This window comes from Equus quagga, chromosome 11 (assembly GCF_021613505.1).
Source record: "Equus quagga isolate Etosha38 chromosome 11, UCLA_HA_Equagga_1.0, whole genome shotgun sequence".
Classification (NCBI taxonomy): domain Eukaryota; kingdom Metazoa; phylum Chordata; class Mammalia; order Perissodactyla; family Equidae; genus Equus; species Equus quagga.
In genome coordinates, this window is record NC_060277.1 from 103,263,530 (window position 1) to 103,289,798 (window position 26,269).

At 35.1% G+C, this 26,269-nt stretch overlaps 1 protein-coding gene across 4 annotated transcripts in view; it reads left to right on the top strand.

Moving 5' to 3' along the window:
• Positions 1–26,269, top strand: part of CEP112 (centrosomal protein 112) — a 460,069-nt gene that overhangs the window by 31,521 nt on the left and 402,279 nt on the right. For 3 of the 4 annotated variants that reach the window (XM_046677462.1, XM_046677464.1, XM_046677466.1), the window contains 4 exons: positions 7,311–7,401; positions 9,207–9,284; positions 19,929–19,976; positions 20,240–20,317. In XM_046677462.1, the coding sequence (XP_046533418.1) occupies positions 7,311–7,401; positions 9,207–9,284; positions 19,929–19,976; positions 20,240–20,317 (295 nt within the window). The remainder of the gene's footprint in view (positions 1–7,310; positions 7,402–9,206; positions 9,285–19,928; positions 19,977–20,239; positions 20,318–26,269) is intronic. The other variant, XM_046677465.1, reaches the window with a different exon arrangement.

Below are 26,269 nucleotides of genomic sequence, written 5' to 3' on the forward strand. Positions count from 1 at the left end.
CGAAAATAATCCATAACCAATCTATAAATGAAAATTTGGGAGAGTTTATTCTGAGCTAAAATCTGAGGACCATGGCCCGGGACCTTTCTTCCCAAAGGAAGAAAGGGCACCAAAGAAGTGAGGTATACAGAGTGGTTATATACCCCCAAACAGCATGTTTCACATATGATTGAAATGTCCCTCCCACAATAGTCACAAGATTGCCCTGTCAGCACAGCATTTGATGGACACAGCAGGTAGTGGGTCTGCTATCTCAGAGGGCATAGCAGGAGGCAAGTCTATTGTCTTGAGCTAGGTGGTCACAGGTGAGTGCCGCAATCAGTTCCTAGCCTAAGGAAAGATGCTTAATCCTTAAGGAAATGCCAACGTTGGGAGGGGGAGGGAAGTTGCACCTTTATCTCAAGGGTCTTTGTTCTTGCCATAGGGAATATCTAAAGCAGATATACAATGCATGCTCAACAGCCATGGTCAGGCCCTTTTGGAAAGACAAGGTCAGGCCGAATTAGGTTTACACCAAATGGCTTCCTCATATACTCCAATATATCCTATTGCTTGCCATTTTTATTTGTCAGAACCTAGGAATAAACCCTTGCATATGTAGTCAAATGAGTTTTGACAAGGGTGCCAAGATTGTTCAATAGGAAAAAAAATCCTTTCAACAAATAGTGTTGGAGGAATGGAATATCCACATGCAAAGGAATGAAGTTGGACCCTTACCTTACATTATATATAAAAACTAACTCAAAATGGATCAAAGTTCTAAATATAAGAGCTACAACTGTAAAACTCTTACAAGAAAATACAGGAAAAATCTTGATGACAATGAATTTGGCAACGAATTAGTGGATATGATGCCAAAAGCACAGACAGAAGTAAAAATAGATAAATTAGACTATATGGAAATTAAAAGCTTTTGTGCATCAAAGGACACAATCAACAGAGTGAAAAGGTAACCCACATAATGGGAGAAAATATTTGCAAATCCTAAATCTGAAAAAGTGTTAATATCCAGAATATATAAAGAACTCCTACAACTCAACAACAACAAAAGCAAACAACTTGGTTGAAAGATGGGCAAAAGACTTGAATAGACATTTCTCCAAAAAAGATATGCAAATGGCCAATAAGCACATGACAAGATGCTTGACATCACTAATCATTCTAGAAATGCAAATCAAAACCATAATGAAATACCACCTCATACCTATTAGGACGGCTACTATAAAAATACCCAGAAAATAAGTCTTGGCAAGGATGTGGAGAAATTGGAACCCTTGTGCACTGTTGGTGAGAATGTAAAATGGTGTAGCTACTGTGGAAAATAGTATGGCAGTTCCTCAAAAAATTAAAAATAGTACTACCAAATGATCCAGCAATCCCACTTCTGGGTATATTTCCAAAAGAAATGAAAACAGGGATTTAAAGAGATATTTGTACACTCATGTTCATAGCCTCATTATTCGCAATAGCCAAAAGATGGAAGAATCCCAAGTGTCCATCAATGGATGAAGGGATAAACAAAATGTGGTATATACATACAATGGAATATTATTGAGCCTTAAAACAGAAGGAAATTCTGACACATTACAACATGGGTGAAACTTGAAAATATTATGCTAAAGGAAATAAACCAGTCACAAAAAGACAAATACAGTTGTCCTTTGGTATCTGTAAGAGATTGGTTCCAGGATGCCCTGCAAGATACCAGAATCCGCAGTTGCTCAAGTCTCTTAGTTGGCCCTCCATATCAGCGGGTTCCGCATCTGCGGGTTCAACCAACCAAGAATCATAAACATATTATGAGATCTGTGGTTGATTGCATCTGCAGATGTGGAACCTGCAAATACGGAGAGCTGACTGTACTGTATGATTCCACTTATGTGAGGTACCTAAAGTAGTCAAATTTATAGAGGCGGAAAGTAGAACTTTCTGTGTTTTCCAGGGTTGGAGGGGAGAGGGGAACGAGGAGTTGTTGTTTAATGGGTACCGAGTTTCAGTTGGGGAAGATGAAAATTTCTAGAGATGGATGGTTGGTGATGGTTGCACAACAATGTGAACGTCCTTACTACTACTGAACTGTACACTTAAAAATGGTTAAGATGGTAAATTTTATGTTGTGTATATTTTGCCACAATTAAAAAAGAGAAAACACAAGTTAGCACTATCAGGAATGAAAGAGGAGGCTCCACATTGATCCTTCAGATGTTAAGAATATAGCAAGCGAATATTATAAACAACTTTATGCCAGTGAAAACTTTGATGAAATAGACACATTCCTTGAAAGACACAAAACCAATACACTCAAGAAGAAGTGGGAAATCTGAGTAGCCCTATTTCTACCAAAGAAATTTAATTCATAATTACCTTGCCACAAAGAAATTTCCAAGGCTAGTTGGCTTCCTTGGTGAATTCTGTCAGACTTTTATGGAAGAAATTATATCATCCTACATGAAATTTTTTTTAGGAAACAGAGAAAGAGGGAATGCTTCCTAACTCATTTTGTTAAGTTGGTATTACTTTATTTCTGAAAGAAGACAAAGACATTACAAGAACATAAAACTACATACCAACAGTCTCTCATGAACATAGATTTAAAAATTCTTAATTGGCAAGTGGTATCTAGAAAATATAAAAAGGATGTTTTATCATGACTAGTGGGTTTGTCCCAGGAATATGAAGTAGTTTGGCACTTGAATAGTGTGAGAAAGAGAAATCATGGGGTCAAATCAATGGATGCAGAAAAAGCATTCAACAAAATGCAACATCCATCCATAATAAAAACTCTCAGCAAATTAGGAAGAGAAGAGAACTTCCTCATCTGATGTAAATTACCCATGCAAAAACAAAGCAATTATGAAAAAAAGAAAAGAAAGTTAAAGGACTGAACATTCTTGATTTTTTAGAATTCAAGCTGCAGTAATAAGATAGAAGTATTGGTGAAAAGATGGATTCATAGAATAGTATAGAAGTTCCAGAATTAGGTCTCCACATATATGGTCAATTGGTTTTCCACAAAGATGGCAATGGAATTAAATGAGGAAAAGAAGGTCTTTTCATCAAATGATGGTAGAAAAACTGGATAGCAACATGGGAAAAAAAGGAAAGGGCTTATAGACCTAAATGAAATGCTAAAAACTATACAACTTTTACAAGAAAGCATAGAAAAATATTTGTGACCTTGGAGTAGGCAAAGATTTCTAAAACAAGATATAAAAAACCACAAATAATGAAGAAAATAACTGTAAACTGGACTATCAAAGTTAAGTTTTTTCTTTGAAAGACTCCATTTGGAAAATTATCTGGCAAGGCACAGAATGGGAGAGAATATTCTGAATACATATATCTGACAATGACTGGTGTCTAGAATAAGTAAAGAGCGCTTACAACTCAAGAAAAAGTAGACAACAACCCAACTAATGGGCAAAAGATTTTACAGACACTTCACAGAACAACATATGTAAATGGCTAATATACACACTTGAAAGGATGGTCAGCATCATTCTTTATCAGGGAAATGCATTTGCACAATATGATACCGGTACACATCCATTAGAATGGCTAAAATGATAAAAACTGAGAAAACCAAGAATGGTGACAATGTGATGAAACTGCAAGTCTCATTGGAGACAATCTTAGTGTCCATCACACATAAAATAAATTATAGTTTCTCGATATAATGGAATACTGCTAATTAGTAAAAAGAAATGAACTTTTGATACGTGCAACAATATGGCTGAATCTCAAAAACATTTTCCTCAGAGAGCAGCCAGACTTAAAACTATATGTACTGTTTGGTTCCCTATGTAAGAGATTCTACAAAATGCAGGTTGCCTAGTTTTGCAGGAGTGGGTAGATTGATCCCAGAGGAGCTCAAGAGAACTTCTGGGTGTGGTGGAAAGAATATCTTTCTTGTGGTGGTGACACAGGTATATACCTTTGCCAAAACCCATCAAACTCTACATTTTAAATGGATATAGTTTTATTGTACATAAATTATACCTCAATAAACTTATTAAGATCATATCCAGGTTAGCTGAGGCTTCCCTGGTGTGGCTTCTTCCAATCTATACACCTGTGACCTAAAGGAGTAAGTTATCTCCCCCTCACACCCATCCACACAGCCAACGTATGGTGTTGAAAGAGGAACTGGAGAATTCCCATTCAAAGAACAGGGAAAATGAGAAACACATAGTACTGACAATTCTATAGCAATGCTGAAATCTAGCCAGGCATATGTTGCCTATTTCTTGATTAGGGCTTAGTGCTGCTTCCTGGGAGTGTTCTTCATGTCTCTATGCTCTATCCTTTGGGCTCTTGACTTTTCCCTCTAAGTTACCTTTCTTTTGTCTTGAGAAATGAGTAAGTTTCGCTTGCAGGAGGATATTTGGTTGGTCTTCCTTTAGGCTTTTAAATCTTATTATATGTCTCGTTGCTTATCTCATTATCTTTACAGGAACAAGACTATGTTTCTTTAGCATTTGGAATCAACAAAGATGCTGAGAGAATGTTTCTGGATTCCTGTTGAAATATTTTAGCGTTAAGAAAAAGTGGAAGGAAAAAATTTCTATTTCCTGTAGTTTTACTCCTTAAGAGGGATAAAGAGGCATTTGTGTGTCAGGGAATCTTACCATGTACTGAAGCTCTTCTTTCTGTGTTAGTTTTGGCACCCTGAAATTAATTGGGCCACAGTCCCTCTTTTCTAATTGGCACAAGTACCATAATTATGAGCTCACTGTAATCAGGTCCCCTGTCCCGTTTGTAGGCTGTTTTTATGAGCACCACAACTTGCTGTTCTGTGTGGTGGGCAACACCTGTTATCCTTCATAAAGAGGCTTATAGGGTTGAGCTTTGCCTCCTACCCTCTGTCTCACTGTCCTCCCCACCTCCACCCCCATCACTGTGAATTCAAGCTATCTTTGTACCTATTTAGAGTTCCAGTTAATTGTGTTTCCAGCTGGAGACAGTCTCAACAGCAAGAAATGAAACTTCTGTGCCTAATGTCCCATGTTTCTTGTGCCAGCCAGATTTTAGCAGTGATACAGATCTCCTTCTTGGCTCAACCGCCTTCACAAGAAGTTGGCTTCAGCAGTCCCTCTGCGGTACTTGGCCTGCATTGGAGCATGTTTTAGGGGCAGTATAATGAATTTAGTTTTGAACATGTTGAGTTGGAGGTAGGGCTATTCAGTTTGTATTTGTAATGGGCCTGGAGGCCAAGAGAGCAATTTGGTCTGGAGAAGTAGATTTGGTAATCAAAGCTTCTCTTTACTATTTGAAAAACTAATAGTATATTGGATTGTCCAGGGAAGCATGTGAAAGAAAAGTAAATAAGGTTAGAGACAGAACCCTGGGATTATAGCATGTGGAGTGGGAAGAGAAAGAAAAGTTAGTGAAGGTTACTGTGAAGGAGATTTCTGAAGGATGGGATGAGAACCAGGGAAGAATGATTCTACGGAGCCAACGAATGTGACATCTTTAAAACACTGTCTGTAATGTTTTAGTGAGATCAACTAGGGTGAGGTAACAGCTCATTTGCTTGAGCAACTAGGAGATCATTGGTGACTTTACTTACAGCACTTCCCAAATTAGTGGAAGTTAGATTGCAGTTGATTGAAAAGTGTATGGCGGGTTAGGACATGGACCCAATAATTTATTTTGAAAATGTATTGTGGAGGGAAAGAGGTAGATTGGTACAGAAGGACAGCTACAAGTGGATTAAAAGGGTGTGTTGTTTTATGTATGCTCCCTGTGTAATAAATAGATAAATGTTTCAGTCCTCTTTTTTATTAATATTTTCTGAGAAGAATTACTTTTAATATTTAAGCATTTTTCAATTTTTAAGTATAGCTCTTTTTATGATTATTTAATCTATTCTTAAGGAAGAACAGGCTACTGCTTAGTATGATATTATCAGTTTTCATCTTCCCACATACTGAGTTTTAAATGCTTCTATCAGCTCAAACACATTGGCTGGTGAAATTATTCTCAAAATGTTACTTTATCTGTTTTTCTCCTTTGTTTTTAAGTATTTGGATATCTGGAATATTGAGTAGGGGTGTAAAAAATTAATAGCTCTCTTTAAAACAGCTTTTTCAGACATTCTAAATTACTTAGTAACTAGTCTAAGGAGTGTTAATCTATTAGTGTTACCACCAAAAAACACATTCATTTTAATCTTGTCATTTTGAACTCCTGTTCTGTCTTTTGGGAATACTTAGTATGGCCCACAATTTTTTTTTTTTTTTTTTAACGATTTTATTTTTTTCTTTTTCTCCCCAAAGTCCCCCGGTACATAGTTGTGTATTCTTCGTTGTGGGTCCTTCTAGTTGTGGCATGTGGGACGCCGCCTCAGCATGGTCTGATGAGCAGTGCCATGTCCGTGCCCAGGATTCGAACCAACGAAACACTGGGCCACCTGCAGCGGAGCGCGCGAACTTAACCACTCGGCCACGGGGCCAGCCCCAGTATGGCCCACAATTTTTGAAGGAAATCCTGATATGGCTTGTGGTTGGAAGTTAGTGACTTTAATTCATTATATAATGGTTAGTTTCCATTTCACGTATCTGGAGGCAGCTGTTCAAAGAATAGATATTCGTAATCATGGAACTTTATTGAAATAGCTTGAATAAAAATAAATGAAAGACTCTAGGCTAAAGTGGAATATTGAGAATGGTATTTTTATACTCCATTTTGTTCTGGAGAAAAGTTTTTTTTCAAATTCATTTGGAAGCTTGAACTATTTTCCTACTTATGCTGGAATTACCACATTTTACTTGAATTAGCATGGCATATTTTTTAATTTAAGACTGGTTTATCTGTGGTTTCTGACATGGTTTCAAATTAATTCAAACTTTCAGCTATGTATAGGTTTCATTGTATATATTTTAAGACTTCATCTTGTTATGGAAGATGAGTTCAACAAAACTTGCTAACCTTGTAAACAATTATCTTCTCTGAGAATGTATGCTTCATTTTTTCTTTTCCTACACTTAGGAAAAGGGGAAAGCAGGAGAAAAGATTTAAATGCATGTAGTTTATTATGATCCCACTTAAAAAATAGCATTTGTTTGTAAGCAAGTATGTGGCAATTAGGTGATAATTTTATTTATAGTTTGACCTAAATGAAATCAAATGTGAGAAATATGAGTGGTTATTATTTGTATTTCTTTTCTTCTTTGCTCTTGAAAGTTCATTTTTAATATAAATAATCATCTTATTTGCAAAATAAAAAAATTGGTAATCCTAGATTTAAATACCCTTCTGTCCTCTGAATTCCCCAAATTCTGATTGTTACTATTTTGGTCTGTTATTAGGGAACAGTACACTGCAAAGCTCCAAACAAGATCCCTTTCTATGAGCCCAACCTACAGAGAAGATGGACAAAATACCACCCCAGAGAGTTCTGTAAGATCAGATTCTACTTTGTTTGTTTGTTGTTTTAAAATAACTCCACAGATTTTTAATTTCACATTGTGAAAGTTCCAACAATTACATAAAAGCAGTGAATAAAGTCAGAAGATTTTGTTGAACATCCCGGTGTCCAAGGAAGTGGCGTATTTGGTATATTCTCCAGTGTTCTTTCTGCTTTCTCATTGATTCTTGGGCATCATGTTAATCAGTCTGTTGTTTCTCCTGCACATCGAAGAATAAACCTTCATTTTTCAGTTTTTTTTCCTTTTCCCTTTTGCTCAGTATGTATATAAAAATGAGTCGACACGCACTGAGTGGTCGTAAACTTAAGACGTTGGGATGAACTTGTCATGAAGTAGGGAATGCTGCCTTCTTGATGAAGGCGAACAGTTTATGTCCTGAAACATGAGTGCCTCTCTCGCTTCTTGCTGCTTAACAGATTTGGTTTGAACAAGGTGCTAACGAGCATTCCACTTAGCCTTGTAAAGAGAACTTCGCCTGCTCCTGCAGTCTTTCTTCCCTAACTCTGGCTTGTCTTGGTTACATGACTTTCAGTTAAAAGGAGATCGTATGTGATGCATGGCCATTTTAGCACATATTGCTCTAAATGTAACTGGTAGCATTTTCTCCAGGGATATTTGGAACTTTCAAAACATATTTTAATATGAAGGGCAGCACGTTTTAAATATGTATAGGTTTGTTATTAATCATCGTATTTACTCAGAATAGACAAAGCAGGTACGTTTTCTCAGGATGTTCTTGTTCACAAAGAAAAACACAAAAAGCAGGGACTGACAGTAAAAGCAATATTGGATTTTAATATTGTATATAAATAATAAATTCATCATTTTATTTGATAGAAATTTGGAGACTCAGTAAAATATGAAGAACATTTTACTGTCTTTTTCATCACTTCAGATAATTTAAATGACCATAGTAAATAGACTTATTAGTAATGAGGTTTTCTAAAAGCGTGAAAATGCTGTCCCAAGAAAGTTAATTTCAAAATAAATTTTTTTTGCTGGAGAATAATCATTATTATTTTGCACAGATTTACCTTTCTAAGATTAAGAGCTTTCAGATCATTGTCCATTTCTGGGCACAGATCTTAGGCTTCCTCAGTTAATTATAGTTTTAATCTGGTTTGATAAATGTATAATATGATAAATTATATGGGAGGGAAAAAAAAGCATAGAATTTTAATTTTTTTAAAAAGTAAAGAGTCACCATAACTGTGTTTTCATGATGTGAATCCAAAGCTTATTTCTCTTTATATTCAGTGTACGAATGAAAATTAATTTAAGAACAAAGAGCTTCTTGGGCATCAGTACAAACTTCCCTGTTAACTAATTTTAACGAGAGTAAATATTTCATCTTTTCAAGTGTTCCTCCACCCCCCTTTAAAGCTACTGTGGTATACCACAATTAAAACTTTTTGTAAAAGAACTTAAAGAGAAGAGTCTGGATTAATTTTTAAAGTATTCTTTTGATGTTTTTTTTGAAATCTAGTTACTGTGTGAGTATATTGTGAAGGCGTCTCATAGCCCTAAGCAGCTATAATGAACAGTCATTACCTAGAATAGAGACCTAGCTGCACTGTAACAGAATCCTTTCTGAGGGCAATGTAACTCACCACAGAGCACACACGATCTTATTACTCTGAATGACGTATATTTTGTCCTGTTTTCTTCCTTTCTTCCTCCCTTCCTCCCTTCTTTCCCTTCTTCCTTTCCTCTTTTATTTCTTCCTCCTTGCTTCTTTCCTCCATCTCTTCTTCCTTTTTCTCTCTTGTATTTTAGGAAATTCATCCGAAAAAATCTGCTCTTTGTTTGGATGACAGCAACATTGAAGCTCGCCTTAATAGTTGGAATCTTGGGGTAAAAAAAGTATTTGTTTTATGTATGTATATTGATGTGGCAGAATTATATTGTGTTTGGAAAACATCTGAACGAATTTAATTCTATATTATTAGATGTTCGACATTTAATACTGTGTCAGCACTGAGAAGGACTCTGAGTACAGGAAAGAGAACATTCCAAAGAAGCATAAAATAGTTCCTGCCCTCGATAAGCTGACTTTCTTTTTGGTGAAATAAGAGATATACACATAAAATAGTTAAATAATAATTTAAGATAGTATATGATCAAATACCAAAATGAGTTATATAGAAAGTAGAATACTGAGGTGGAGGGGAGGGAAGGAATGACTTAGAGAAGCAAGGTCATTTGGGTTAAAAAACCCTCAGGGAAACTTCACGGATGTGCCACCACCGTGGACAGCAGTTTTCGTGTACCAAGGCTCGGGGCATGAATGTGTTTGCATAGGCTGAGAGGAGGAGCAGAGCTGGAATTCAAGGCAGAAATAGGCACAAAGAAAGGTGTGGTGGTGTAAGCAAACTGTCGTGACTGGATCTTTGGGATTCCGGTGGGGGACTGGGGGCAGTGTCATCAGGCTTGATTGTATTGGGGCTTTGAATGCTGAATTGAGAAGTTTAGCTTTAAATTTGAGGCAATAGTGAGCTCTGGAGGTTAATTTTTTTTCTTCTCCACATTCCACTTTACATATATGCTGTTTAAATGCTTTGAGGAAATGAAAAGGGGTTTAAAACAATTTTTATCACACTTTGTTATTATAAGAATAATATGTAATTTGAAAATTTGGAAGTACAGGAAGTCATAGGAATAAAATATACTTTAAAATGTTAACACTGATGGATGTGTTAGCATTTTGTTATATCTTTCTCTCCTTTTTTTCTGTGTGTATTTATAAAATTAAAATTTAAACAAAACTGGGATTATATTATAAATACTATTTTATTATGTGCTGTTTTAAATTTGGTATAAGTTTATAATAGGTTTATAAACATTAATATTAATGATAGCACTAATTTTTCTGTTGGAGGGATAGTCCATAACTTATTTAAGCATTCTGCTCCTTTTGGACATTTAGGTTGCTCCCAGTTTGTTGCTAACATAAGTAATCTACAATAAAATTCCTTACAAGAATCTTTTCATACCTGTTTGGTTACTTTCTTAGGTTACATTACGTGTTGGTACATTGCCCTCCAGAAGGTATATACCAATTTACTCTCCAGCCAGCAGTATATAGGATTGCCTAGTTCTCACTTCTTCAGTCACATCAGGGATTGTTATTTGTAAAAAACCTGGAACCCTTGCTACTAATAATGGTCTTTAATGAAAGCAGTGCTTTAGGAAAATTGGCTTGGTGGTGTTCTGAAGATTATACCGGATGTGAGTAGAGACGGAGAAAGGGACCCAATCATCATTTAGGTGTTTGTAGTGGACTCTACATTAGTGTGATTTTGGTGAAGATGGAAAGCATAGAAGGGAAAAATATTTCAAAGAGAGTGAAGAATGCTTAGTTACTGGTGGGCTGAACAGAAGGGTACCTCAAGGTTTGGTTTCAGGAAATGGGAATGTTGACTCTTTGTCAGTTAATTGATTGTCAGATGGGGGAATCCATTTTAGGGGTTTTAAAGTTTTATTTTAGATTGTTGGAGTTTGAAGGGATGGTCAGATTAACTGGGGAGGGTTCCAGGTTTGGAGCTTTATGAGTCTCAAGGGCTGGAGTCATATTTCTTGGTCAGATTGCCGGAGATGGTAGTTGTACCCAGAGACTGGACAGTACAGAGTGAGGAGGGCTGGCTCATGCAATAGCCACGATTAGAAGGTAGGGAAATGTATAATAATTTAAAGCAATGTGACTCTCCTAGTCGTGTTGGAAGTATCTTAGTGAAACAGGAGAGAGAAATAGAATACATAACGAGAGGGGTATAAGTCAAAAGAAAAACGTTCACACCTTTCATGAAGGAGTAGGGGAAGTTGCCATTGGAGGGAAGTCCTAAGTTGCCAGTGTAGGAGAAGAGGCCAGGAACTCCCTCAGAAAGACAAATTCTTTTTGCCAGAAAGCAGTATCAAAGTGAAAAATACAGTTCTGGGCTATCCCTTTAAACTGCTTTTGCCCTTAGCCATTTGAAACTTCTGATGTACATTTCTTAGCATGTAGAATATTTTTCACGATTATTTAACTGTTCAGAGGATTAAATTTTTCATTCGTATAATAATATTAAAATAAAATATCTAAAATATTTCAAAGTAATGCCTTAAAACTAGGCCTGCCTGGGGTTTTGTTTCATATTTTTATTGTTCAAAGAATGCACGAACAGAGTAGAATATGAAAATCTTGCATTTTTATATATTTATAATATATATGCGTTAATCATGCTGAACCATCTCTTGATCACAGTAGAATAATTTAAGAATCCGTGTATTAAAAAGCATAGATTTTGCTTTGATTTTAGTTTTGTATGGGAATGCACAACGAACTTTTTTTTCTTTCTTCTTCTGAATGATCAGTTAATAGCTAATTTTTGTGCTTTATACTTAGGGTACATTTTTCATATTGCTGTCATGACTATCAACACCTTCATTCTGATGCATTAGATGTTCTAGAATTTGAATTTTATAGTTTTTGTTAAAAAAATGCATTTTTTCCTGAATATATTCTTTCTTTTCTCAGAAGTGTGTTAATATTTTTTCTAGGACTGTTTCATTCAAGTAGACATTTATTTACTAACTCTAGCAATTAAATTTTCCTCTTGTATTCTTTTTTTCTTACTCTTTAATCTTTAGTTTTTGGGAAGCTTTCCTATTTTATTAATATATTTTGTATACATTCCATGCATGAGTATCGTTATATAAATTTTTTTCTTCTTTTTTTCTGAGGACGGGGTGTGAGGTCAGGAGGAGGACTTTACTGGGCCTTCCATCGCGGTCACCAGTCACTGTCTACCTGTCGGTTCCCACCCTGGGTCCACGTGCTGACTGCAGAGCCTCACTCCCACCAGGAGCAAATGAAGAGTGAGGACTCTGAGTAGACCCCTTAGGTCCAGTCCCTGGAAGCAGAGCCCAAGAGCAGAAGCTGGGCGGGCAAGCGGGGTTTGAGCAGGGAGAGCTCTCAGGACAGGCAGTCGAGGGGTGGGACACACACACACACACATACAGACACACACCATGGACTGGATGGGGGAAGGAGCTGAGCAAGGTCAGTGGGAGTGAGTCTCCCCCTGATCCCACGGGGAGCTCCAGAGGGTGGACAGCACCTCAAAGTCAGATGGCCTCACCTGGAGGTCAGGGCCTATCCAGAAGGGTGAACCTCCCTGTCGAGGGCTATTGGGCACCTACCAGCTGTTTACTCTCTCTATCAGGAATGTGGGAAGCCTGGCTGTTCTGCTCCCTGGGGCCTTCCTCACTGTGGCCTGTTGAGAACTGTTCTAATCAGTCACCTGTGGCTGCTGTCACACTATTGTAGCAAACACAAGAGTAAATCCAGTTGAGATGAGCTATTCCAGATGAGCTGCCCAAGTTGCTGACCCACAGAATTGTGAGCTAAATAAAATGGTTGTAGTTTGAAGCCAGGAAGGTCTGGGGTCATTTATTATGCAGCAAAAGCTACTTGATACGTAGATACTGCCAAGCAGTTTTTTAAAAGTGATTATGCCACTTTGCATCTTCATCAGCAGTATGTGCCAGTTCCTGTTCCTTTACTTTCTCTTCACCACTTGATATTGTCAGTTAATTTTTTTTTAATTAAAGAAATTTAGCCATTCTCGAGAGTGGTTAATGACATTCCATTGTGTGGTTTTTTGTTGTTGTTGCTGAAGACTCCCCCTGAGCTAACATCTGTTGCCAATCTCCCTCTACCTTCTATGTGGGACACCACCATAGCATGGCTGTTGAGTGACGTAGGTCCATGGCCCATATCCAAACCCATGAACCTGGGAGGTCAAAGCAGAGTGTGCTGAACCTAACCACTATGCCATGGGGCCGGCCTCTGTATTGTGTGGTTTTAATATATCTTTTCCTGATGACAATAAAGTTAGATGCCTTTAATATGTTTATTGACAGTTTGGATAACCTCTCAGAGTGAAGCACCTACTTAATAAGTCTTTGCCAGTTTTTCTGTTGGGTTGTCTGTCTTTTTCTTATTGATATGTAAGAGCTTTGTATCTATTCTGAATAAGAGTCTTTTTGGAATGTAGTATTAGAAATTTTTTTTTCCAGTTTGTTGCTTTCCTTCGTTGTCTTAGGGGTGTATTTGATGAACAGACATTTTAAATTTTAATACAATTCACTTTCTCATTTTTTCACTTTATAGTTAGTGCTATTTTCTGTCCTGCGTTAGATCTTTGACTATCTTAAGGTCCTGAAGATGTTCTCCTATATTTTCTTCTAGCAGCTCTATTGTTTTACTTTTTCTATTTAGATCTACATACCTGCTGGAGGTGATTTTGGTATATGTTGTAAGATAGGGACTCAAGGTTTGTTTTTGTCCCTTATTTGTATCCAGATGATGTTTAGTTATTGAAAAGACTGTTCTTTTCTTGCTGCACTGCAGTGTTATTTGTCTCATAAATTAAGTGACCAGTGCCTGTCTGTTTCCATTCCGTTCCTTTGGCTTATTTGCTTTTCCTTATACCAGTGCACTATGTCTTTATATCTCTATTTTGTTTGTGCTCATTAAATGTTTGTGGAAATGTTGTGAATAAACCAATGAATGAACCTCTATTTGTATATTATTTCTGTGGAAACTTGTTTTTCAAGTTCTAAAATATTGACTTAAAAACATTATTTTGGCGCATAATGGATTTGACATTGAGAACTGAATTTATTTTATTCCATAGAGGAGTTTAAGCAATTCTTTTCTGACTGATGCTGTGACTTAAAAACATTTATTTTAGTTGTTTTTCTGCTAATCTATTGCTTGATGATGTCCTTTCCTCTAAGACAGCTAAAATATCAGATGAAATGCCTTTCTGTTATTCTGGAACCATAGAACATCTCTATTTAATCAACATGAATCTGTGAGCTGATATTTGGTCAGTTTTACCAAATCCTGAATAATTTGTAGAAAGAAACTGATAGAACCCTTTGTAAGCAAACAAATCTGCTAAAAAACTAAACAAAATAAAATGTCAAAAGCCAGTTTTCATTAGAGAACATTCAGTATCTGTATTTAATAGTTTCAATTATTATATATTTTATTATTGTGATTCTGTTTGCTTTTAAACAAGAAATGTTTGGTCATGTGATTTATTCATGCTGTTGGAACATAATTATCTTTGGCTTTGCTTTCTGTATAATATTTTGTTAGACTTTAATGTTTCACATAAGTGCTTTTTATCTTCCATTTTGGACATTCTTTATTGTGGTATTTTTTTCTTGAGGTATTGTGAGAGAACAAGAAGTTTTCTAAAAGAGCATGAAAAAAGTAAATGTTAAGACTGTTTACAGATTGCATCAAGTCCATGTTACTTGTGGATTACAAAGTGGGAACATTCAACTTCAAAGCACATCTGGCTGCTGTTATAAAATCAGAAAATAGATTGCTTATTTCCCCCAAATAGACTCAAGAACATGCTTTACTCTGAGTAATTCTCATTACATATTAAAAGTGGTTATGAGACAAGCTGCATGTACCGTAAATGAATAACAACAGGAGATTTATACTTGTTTACAGTGTTCATCGTGGCTTTTAAATATTAGGATAGACTGTCTTTTTTTTTTTTGGTCTACTTGAGAAAGGACATTTGTGATAACAGAATGAGTCCTTAACTTCTGTATTTAATGGCTTTTAAAGATGAAAAGGATGAAGTAGGAGTTACTTCTGCATAGTTGAAAGGCTACATTGTAATTAGCTAAACCAATATTTTGTACCCTGCTTATAAATGTAGAGCAGGGTAAAAATAAGTCACAGATGGTTTTCTTGGCTTTTGGTTTTAAATTTTAAGCTTAATTAGAGCTTGAGCATCTTTGAGAATTCCCCGTTTCCCTTTTCTTTTATTTTCCCACTTATATTTAATTCTGCTTCATGAGTTAGGGTTTTATATATTTGCAGATTTGTGTGGGTCTTTGAAGAACTTACTTTTTATGCTGGTTTTCTTCATTTCAAAAATAGAGAATGGTTACTTTTCCCATATATATACCTTCAGACAATAAATATTTACTGAGTGCACTTTGTTACCTGCTGGAAATTTGCTGCCTCTATTTTTCAAAAAGCTGTGTATATATAGTACAGTGTTATTTACTAAAGAATATGCCTCTTTCTCTGGTCTGATATTTAAGTATTTAAGTGGATTTTATTATTATCTTTACTGAATCAATGTTTCCCCCTAGTAAATGTACTAATTCATGCACTCACCAGTAGTGCTGCACATCTGAAACACTTTCGTTGTCAATTTTGTGTGTATGTGAGGAAGATTGACCCTGAGTTAACATCTGTTGCCAATCTGCCTCTTTTTTGGCTTGGGGAAGAGTGTCAGCCCACATCTGTGCCAGTCTTCCTCTGTTTTGTATGTGGGATGCCACCACAGCATGGCTTGATGAGAGGTGCTGGGTCTGTGCCTGGGATCGGAACTGGCAAACCATGGGTCACCGAAGCAGAGTGCGTGAACTCAACCACTATACCACCCGGCTGGCCCCAAAAATACATCAAATTTTTAATGTATGCTCATCTGGTTGCTGTAAAATACCATCTAATTGTGGTATTAGTTTACATTTTTCATATTTCTAAACAGATTGAGCATATTTTTGTATGTTTATTAGTCATTCAGATTTCCTCATCAGTGAAATGTGTCTGAAGTTTTTCCCATTTTTTTCTAGTGGGTTTTTTCTTTTATTGATTTTGAAAGACCTTCTTTACACATTTTGGAGACTAATCATTTGTGCAAACATCTCCTCCCAGTTTATGGCTTGTCTTTTCACTTTATGATATCTTTTTTGGAGAGAAGTTCTTACTTAAAGTGGTCAAATTTATTAATTTCTTTTTAGTTAGTACTTTTTTTTGGTTTGTTTTAAGAAATCTTCTCTACTCTGAGGCCATGAAGTTATTCATCTAAATTGTCTTTGGAAAGTTTTTATAGTTATGCTTTTAATTATAAGTATTCAGTCCTTGGGAATTTATTTTACATGGTGCAAGGAAGAGATCTGATCTGATTTTCTCCCACTGATTGAACACATCCTTGTTTTCTTTTTTTTTTTTTTTTTAAAAGATTTTATTTTTTCCTTTTTCTCCCCAAAGCCCCCCGGTACATAGTTGTGTATTCTTCATTGTGGGTTCTTCTAGTTGTGGCATGTGGGATGCTGCCCCAGCGTGGTCCGATGAGCAGTGCCATGTCCGCGCCCAGGATTCGAACCAACGAAACACTGGGCCGCCTGCAGCGGAGCGCGCGAACTTAACCACTCGGCCACGGGGCCAGCCCCTCATCCTTGTTTTCTTAATAACTTACAGTGCAAGCTCTTTCATGAATCATATTCTCCTATATATTTGAGTTTCAGTACTTTCTAGCTGACTTATCTTCATCACTGTAGTTTTATTATGTTTTTGTAAGTTACCTCACCTTGATTTTTTTCCTTCAGGCATGTCTTGGTTATTCTTGTCCCTTTATTTATTTGTATACATTTTATAATGAACTTAAGTTTTCTAAAAACCCTGTTGAAATCCTGGTTTGGATAAATTTAGTTACTAGATTAGATTAAGTTAAGGAGAATTGACATTTTTACAATATTAAGACTATCCAAAAACATGGTTTCACTCTCTATTTATTCCAGTCTTAACGTCTTTCAAAAAAGCTTAGTTATTTTCTCCATGAAGGGCTTATGTATATTTTCTTAGATTTACTTTTAGGAATTATATATTGTCTATGCTAAATGATATCTTTGTAAAATGATCTTTTTTCCTGTATGATTTTTGCTAATTTATAGAAATGCAGTTAACTTTTACATGTTGACTTGGCATCTGGCAACTTTGCCAAGCTCTTATTCGGTCTCCTGTTTGACATCTTTCTATGTTTTTGTCTTTATTTGTAGTGTTCTTTATGAACAGCCTGAAATTATTTAAAAGTTATCCTTGAATACATATTGTCGTAGTGGTGGAGGAACGTAAATATCATCAAATATTGACCTGCAGGGGAGTGGCCTACATTAAGTGGGTTGCACAAAAGCCTGATGAATCAGCATCCTGGAGATGGGGAGAGTTAAAAGGACACTATGTGACTGTCTTCTGGTTCATGGCTCTTTAAAAAAGTGATTCCTTCTGCTGATGGATTTTGATTGTGATTTTCTATAGTAAGTTTTTATGGATCTTGGATTCTTTTTTCTGTTCATGATCATTTATGTGAGATTTTTCTGAACAAGAGGTAGCCAGTGATCGTCTTGGAGGGGTGGTTTGGGTAGTGGACTTTATTTCTTAGTTTAGGAGGGCCCTCTTCTCCTGCTCCAGTGAAGTTCAATTGCTTTAATAAATGATGCCTTTTATGGTTGTCATTTTGGCCTGTCATCTCCCAGTTCTTTGATTCTGTCTTGTTTCTTCAGCTCCCTTTTTCTTTCCTCCCGTCCTGGACAGCCTTTCTCCTGTGGGCCCACTTTCCCGCAGAAGTGGTTTTTTCCTGAGACTGCCTTCTCTGGTTCTTCACACTTTCCAGGCTCTTCTTTTCACTCCTGTCTCCAGCACTCTCATCCATCAGGTTTTTTGTATGACCCGCTTAAGGTAGCTACTCTCCTTCTACAGGCCACTATTTGATGGTGTTTAAGTTCCACCACCACCAGGACCCTAAGGCACCCCCCCTCCGCCTGCCCCGCGCTCTCGCTCTGCTTTGGCTCAGGATCGAATTCTGCTGGTTTGTAATCTTTCTTTAGCCACTTACATGTTAACTGAGGGTTTCAGTAATCTCTTTCTCCTTGTTGTGATGTAGGCATGGGTGACCAGTATTTTTATTTCCTCTCTTTGCTGATTTTTATGGGTTTTTGGAGGATGGGGAGAGAAATTTAAATTCAGACAGTTGCCGTTACTTAATGGGAAACAGCCTCCAGGTGAAAAAAAATTATTTTGTAAGTTTCTCTTAATCTAGGTGCTAAAATAAAATCTAGATCCTTTTTAGATCCTATCTGTGGCTATAGAGGCTTTTTTTTTTTTAAACCTGAATAAATTCTATTTTTAATTTCATTGCCTCTATATTCTTTGATTAATTGTTTCTTTATTCATCTCTTTAACTTTCTTGTCAAATTGGGTATGAATTATTCAGCTTCTGTGATTATTAACTATAATAAGTGATTTGAGGAACTTTTTGAAAAGATAGTGGGATTTTGGAGGAGTGGAGCCCAACAATGTGTATTTGAAAAAGTTGGTCAGTCAGGGCTAATGGTAAGAAACACTATCCTAGGTTGAAGTTGTGGTTAGTGTTATATTTTTGTACATTGTGAGATTATCCATGTAGTAAATCGTGGGTTTATGAAGTCAGAAGATTAGAATTCCATGATAATGATTTTTAATTATCACTTCATTTGTGAATGAAATAGTTGAGATAACAATGCTAGTTGAGATACGTGTTTCTAATTTATTATATAGTATATTAATTCAATAAATATTTCATTGAAAGCCTACTGCGTGTTAGATACCAGGATTACAAAATTGAGAAGTCATCTCCCTTGCGCTCCCTGTGCTTAAAGACAGATGTGGAGACGTGCTGATAAACACTTAAAATAGAATATCAGAGTGATAAGAGACACACAGGATAGTGGAGGAGCTGATAAGAGGGTGGGATCAGGTACAGTTTGCTCCTTCCTTCCGTTTTTTTATTAATGTTTGTTGGGCACTCACTACCTGCCAGGCCCCGTGGTCGATGCTAGACTTAGGTGGGTTACGAGATAGTCATAGTCTTTTCTCAGAGTTCACACTTTTTTGCAGAAGATAGATATTATATCATAAAAGAGAATGAGCCTCCGGGGTACTATGTGAGTGGTAGGAACTTACCTAAATTGCCTGGGGGAGATGATTCCTGAACTGAGTGTCTTGAGTAAGTTAACCACATGAAGAAGTTGGGAGAATTACTTCACAGGTTGCAAAGAATCAGATATGGGAGAGTGCAGTGCTTTCAAGGTAAAGCAAGTTGTTTGGTGTCCTTGGAATATAAGATATGTTGGGGATAAATGAGCCTGCAAGGTAGATACAGGAGGGGTCCTAAAGAAGTTTTGTATTCTGGTTGTTATTTTGGAGGTGAATTTAAGGATTCTCACACCAAATCTGCCTGGGAGTGTAGTGTAAACTGAGACTTGAAAGATGAATAGGTGCGTGCTTATAGGAGTTGGAGGGGTGGACAGAGTAACGCATAGAGGTCGAGAGGTGCAAGAAGAAGGTAATAGAAGCCATTCAGGGTTCTAGGAGTATAAAACGTGAGGTCAGGAACAGTGGAGATGAGGCTGGGCAGTCAGGCTGTGAGGGCCTCATGGCGGTGCAGTTGTGTATGCAGAGGAGTTTGTTTTGTATTTCATTTGTTAGTGAGCCACTAAAAATGTACTATGCAGTACTCGTTCTAAAAAACAAACTTACGTATTAAGATGTAAAGAAAATATTTTAGTATAGCAGCATAATTCTATATTTATCAAATAATAATTAAAACTCAGAAGTTAACAAGTCCTTTTTTTATTTTATTTTTAAATTTTCAGATAGAAAATCCTCGGTACCTGAGACAGAAGCCTATCCCAATTTCTCTGGTAGGTGAGAATTTCTTTGGACTTTTCCTGTGGACAAATATTTTTTAATAAAATAATCCTTAAGTTTACAGAAAATAACACAGGTCCACTTTATGAAAAATACTAGTTTATTAATCCTATCACTTGGAAGTGAATAAATCACTTTTTTTCCTCCAGTGTTGGTATTATTTTGGAATGAACTTTATGCAATTTAGAAGTTTACTCTTGGGTTAAGGATAAACCAGGCCTGAAAGAGTCTTGAATAACTCTTGCTCATTCGACAGATGACTCCCAAATTCAGCCTGGGGAAATCCGGCAGTCTCCATGATGATCATTTACTCTCTCGAATGCATGAGAAAGAGGTAGGATTGAGATATTTCTAACGTATGTAATTATTAACACTATTTTCATATTTTGTGTAATACGAGTTTTGAGGTGCTAGTTAGAATAATGATTCATGGTAGGAAGAGGTTGTCTTTGTACAAATATTAAATAGTGATGCAGGGAAGGCAGGGTTTGTCTTTCTGTTTTAACGCCCATCTGCCATTTTGTGTGTCCCAGCTCCATGCCCACTAGACAGGGCGTGCCGAGGAGCTCTCTCCTGACTCTCGATTCCTGATTATCACAGGGCTAGGGGAAATGGCAGCTTTTAGAAGCAGTATCTTTGACCTCAGTGAAGCGCTCCAGTCTCCCTTTATCTCATCTTACTTGTAATGTATCTTAATGTATCTTTCTAGTTTCACTGTTACTGTTTCTACTGTTTAAATTGATCTGCTAAATTAAGCTAGGCTGTAACTGATAATGACATAATATACTGTCTTTCCTTGGCCATTTGAAAATAGCAGAATTGTTTATTGGTTAAGAGCAGAGACTATGGAATCAAGAATACCTGGATTTGAATCCTACTTATTAGCTGTGTGAAAATGGGCAGGTATTTATCTTCTCTGACTCTCAGTTTCCTCATCTAATTTGGGAGATACTTACTTTGCAGGAATAGTGTGAAGATTTTGTAGTGTGTAAGTACCTATATGTTTCATATATAGTAGTCGTTAAACAGAGGTTAGTTTGCTTTATTATTTTCTTTTAAAAGTTCTTCTGGGAAATTTAAAAATCATCATTATTATTTTTATATTTGCTTATGATATCAATGAAACACTTTGGTCATCTGTGTGGTATGATGGAAGACTATTAGATTAGGAACCTGAAAAACTGTGTCCTTAACCTGCCTTCACCAATCTCTAGTAATATGACCCAGGGAAGTCAAGAATATTAGTTTAGTTTTTGTTTAAAAAGGGCATACTTAGTGATCTCACAGGGTTGTTACCAAAATCAAATGAGAATGATGAATATGTGTGTAACTTGTAAAATGTAATGCACTATTTAAATGTGTAAAATGTTATTGGACTTAGATTGATGTTTCTAATAAATTTATTTAAATAATTTTGTCTTTCATTTTGTCTTTCATTTTAATAAGGGTGCTTCTAAGAATTTTTGATATTTAATTTCAATTTGGATATTTTCAACATGAAAGTTTTTTTATCACTGTATTTATAAAATATCATAAAAGACATTACTTTTTTCCTTAGATATTCCAAACAATATCATGAGCGTAAAAGTTTATGTTTGTTGATAATGGAGGAGGAAGTGCTGTTTTTTCTTTTAAATTTCCATCTAGTAGAATTGTTGCTGCTCATTTAAGTAATGTTCTCTCTGTCATTTCGTAGGTCCAATTTAAGGCATGTGAAGTTTTGTTTCCTAGTGCAATCCTAGTGTTTTAAAAAACTCTTGAAATAAAAAGAAATTAGATGCTAAAAAACCTTTTTGAGGGTGGTACTTCTTATAATCAGATGGACCTTCTTTAGAGCTCTTGTTTTGAATTTCTTTCTTTCCTTTTAAAAATTTTCAGTAATTGTTTTTACAAGTCATTTCCAACCATTTTCCTTTTCCTTTTATTTTTTATTAATTCTTGCTATTGAGGCTACTTACCACAGAATAACATAATTGAAAGGAAGTGGTGGCTTTTTGAAAATTTTTTTGGCCTGTCATGAAATAATATCTTTATTCTTTATGATGACATCTTGGGTCAAGGGTAAACATACCGATGCTGCCCACATATGTGTTGAAAGAAAAAACTTTTAAAGCTATCGTGTATTGCATCAGAGATTCATTTTTAAATCTGTGTGGTTTTATTTTTTTCCACACCCTTATGTTTTTGTTTTTCTTTTTGGCGTACTGTAAAAATATTTGTGTCATCATTGAAAGTTTGCATGTAAACATCAACTTACTCCATATCTTAAAATACATCTAGTGTATATTTTGGCTAAAATAACCTTTTGTGCGATTACGTAGTTGTTTTTGACTTTTTTTGATGAAATTTTTTGATCATATTTTTTCTCCATCCTAAAATATTTAAAAATGTATGCTGTGTTACCCTAATGTGAGAACTCTTTCAGTTTCATCCTTTTTTTAAAGTAGTATTTATGATTATAAAATCATTTGTGGATTTTTATGGAAGAAATTTTGGAAACTATAGACATATGTAAAGAAGGAAATAAAATCACTATAAAATCAATACCCAGAAATAAAGACACTGGTAAAATATCATTGTACGGTCTTTTAGTCTTTTCTTTATGTATCCTGTGAACACATACTTTTCCTTGGGAAATTGAGATGATATTATAATTATTGTTTATATATCTTGAGTACATTTCATGCTATTAAATATTGTTCCTAAGCATCTATTTCTAATGGCTGCATTATATTTCATATTATAGATGTATCCCTAGTTAATTTAACTTATTCCTATTTTGTGGTATTGATATTATTTATAGTTTTCACTAACATAAATAATTCTTGGACGAATACCCTTGTGTTTCTGTTTTTATATGCATCCTTAAGTATTTCTTTGGGGTAATGATTATATCTTACATGATAAAACTGAAATGATGGATTTTTATAAGTTTAGTGTCATAAAAAATTTAACCTCTAGAATGAAAATTAATACTTGGAAGCCTATTGAAAAATTGTATGTTAATATAAGGTACAAGTAAATAATTTATTATGTGCAAAAATGAGAATGAAAATAAAAAGGCAAAGATAATCAGGAGCCATTTGAAGGCAGAGGGAAGTATCCATTTAGATTGCCTTTGTAAACACAAAGACACTAATTATACTTTTAATACAGAACAAGTATTTTTCCTAAAAATATTTTTAGTTTCAGGATGAAATCTTTTAATATTTTCATTTTTGAAATAAAAAATACCAGTCATATTGCTTTATTAGTTTTGTCTTTTTTTCCAGAGATAGTTTTCTAACTTGGATTTTCCCCTAAATTTAAATGCATAGTTATATTGTGATAGCCATAGTTGATCTTTAGAAGAATAATCTTATGTTTACTTGCTTACTTCACTTTTATGAAACATTTACTTGCAGGCATGACGATAAATGTTTTTCTGTTTTGAAATTCAATAGAGCCTTCTGTGTCCATGTAAGACAACCCTGATGTGTCTTGTGCATGTTCTCATCTAAAAACACTTTTGTTGTTGCTGGGTGGTGTTTTACAAATAATAAATAACATTGTTTCAAATAAGTTAACTTTGTTTTAAAATGAAATATTAAATGTTAAATACTGTATTTTAATCATTTTCTCAACACTTAATCTTCATTCTTTAGAGGTAATCATTGCTAAAAATTTAATGTGTATTCTCTTTAGTTTTCTAGGAATATCTCATTTTATTATACAAATGAGATCATAGATCATATGTATAGACTTCATACTGTTTCATTTCGCTTTTTATTTTCTTTTGTGAGGAAGATTGGCCCTGAGCTAACATCTGTTGCCAATCTTCCTCTTTTTGCTTGAGGACGATTGTTGCTCAGCTAACATCTGTTCCAGTCTTCCTCTATTTTATGTGGGATGCTGCCACAGCATGGCCTGATGAGTGGTCCTAGGTCCATGCCTCAGATCTGAACCTGCAAAGCCTGGGCCACCAAAGTGGAGTGTGTAAACTTAACCACTACGCCACTGGGCCGGCCCTTATTTGTACCTTTTTAACTTATATATTCTGATAATTTTTCTATATCAAAAATTTGGCTTCATTCTTTTAAATAATTGCATCATATTTTATTTTACTGAGGTACTACATTTTATTAGTATAGTTTTGCATTGAGGGATATAGGTTATGTATTTTGCTGTAACAGTGTTTCAAGAGCATCCTATGTATATCTTTGTGTATTGTAAGTTTATTCTTATACAATAAGTTCTGTGAAATAGAATTGCTCATTCACAGGGTTGCACATTTAAATTTTTGATTGACATCGACAGATTGCCCTTAACATAAGGTTACATCAGCCTAGGGCTGCAGGAATGGGAGAGAATGGAGAGTGACGGCTAATGGGTATGAGGTTTCCTTTTTGGAGTGATGAAAATGTTCTAAAATTAGATTGTGGTGATGGTTGCATAATTCTCTGATATATTAAGAACGATTGAATTATATACTTTAAATGGGTGAATATTATGGTATGTGAGTTATGTATATCTCAATGAGGCTATTAAAAAAAGGTTATGTCTAGTTGCACCAACAGATAGGAGAATGCCTGTTTTCCCATTTCATCAATACTGAGTTATAAACATTTCTGATTATCTGTGAGATGAAAAATAGTATCTTGTTGTTTTGATATTTGCATTTCTTTTATTATAAGTGAGCATGAACATATTTTTTGTTTATTGTGTTTTTAATTTCACTTTTGTGAACTGTCTTTTCTTATAGTTTTTCATATTTTCATTGACTTTTTTGTCTTCATTGTGATTCCTAAGAGCAATTTATATGTTAAGGAATTCTGATCTTTGTTATATATCTTGCAAGTATTTTTCTCTATATGTCTTTTGATTTATTTTTGGTATTTTTTAATGTATAGAAGTTTTCTTGGTTAGATCTATGACTTTTCTCTATGGCTTCTGGTTTTTGTGTCATACTTAGAAAAGCCTTTCTTATTCCAAGATTATGAAAAAATTTAACTCATATTTTTGTCTCTTTAAATCTTATTTTTATATTTAAATCTCAAATCCATTTCAGAGGTTTTTGCTGTGAGTAGTGATGGTAATCTAGGTTAGTCAATTTTAATGTTATAAAATTAAAATTTGGGAGGTTGAAATGCTTAAGTTAAAGAAGGCAGTAAGTGTGGAGAGAATTAAATGGTATGAAATTTTATACAGGTTACAGAGTTCATCTGTGTCATGAAGCAGTTAATAAAGGATGTATTATAAATGTATTTAAAAAAATACATTTAAAATGTATTTAAAAAGGATGTATTTTATAAATGTATTTATAAAATAAACTTATAAATAATAATAAACTTTTTATTTTAGAAATTTTTGAGAATTTTAGAGAGCCCTAAAGTATTTAGCTTTTAGAAATCAGAATTTATAAAACACACAACTTCCAATTTAAATTTACAATTTGTAGAAAATACTATAGATGTTAAATGAGTAATATTTGCAGTATTATTTTATTAGTGTTAAAGAATTGTAGTAGTTTTCTTTTGGTGGCTACAAATGCACCTATAAAATATTTTAAAGATGTTCTTAGATATTTTCATTTTATCTTGGGCGTTCTGGGAAAACATATGTTCAGTGACAGAGATCCTTTATTTTCACTCTAGCCTGTCATTCACAAACATACTTGGGCTTGTTTGCCTTTGTAATTGCAAACACATTTCCTGTGATATCCACATCACAGAATTGTGTGACAGTGAGTATCATCAAGCAGTGGGGTTTTTTTTTAGTGTTCTTAAAAAAGATTTCTGACATAGATTAAGTCATTTGGAAAACCATTGTCACTGAAAATGAAAGAAGAGACAACACAACAAGGGAAGATCAATTTTCAGAGCAGCCATCAGTTTTCAGAGAACAGATGGTAGAAATTGTGCTTTTTGTGAAATAAAATAGAATATTTCCTTTGAACTTCACCTCCACCCGTATTGAATGTTCCCACCTATTGCCTAAAAAGGGATGTTGTTGCTTCTTTCTTACATGTAATGCCAATTAGGCATTTTTTTCCTTTGTGAAATCTGCTAGTTAAAAAGAATTTAAATAATGAAATCCACAGTCATTGACATAATAAATGAGAGAATTGATATTTTTAAACATTTCTTATGAATATAGCATTCAGATACACACAGTGTCACAAAATATAATAAATAATTATATAAAGGAGTACCTTTGTAAACCACACCCAAGCAAGGATTAGATCACTGCCAGTATCCCAGAAGCCTGCTGTCTGACCCTTCCCAAACATGCTTCCTTCCATGTTCCC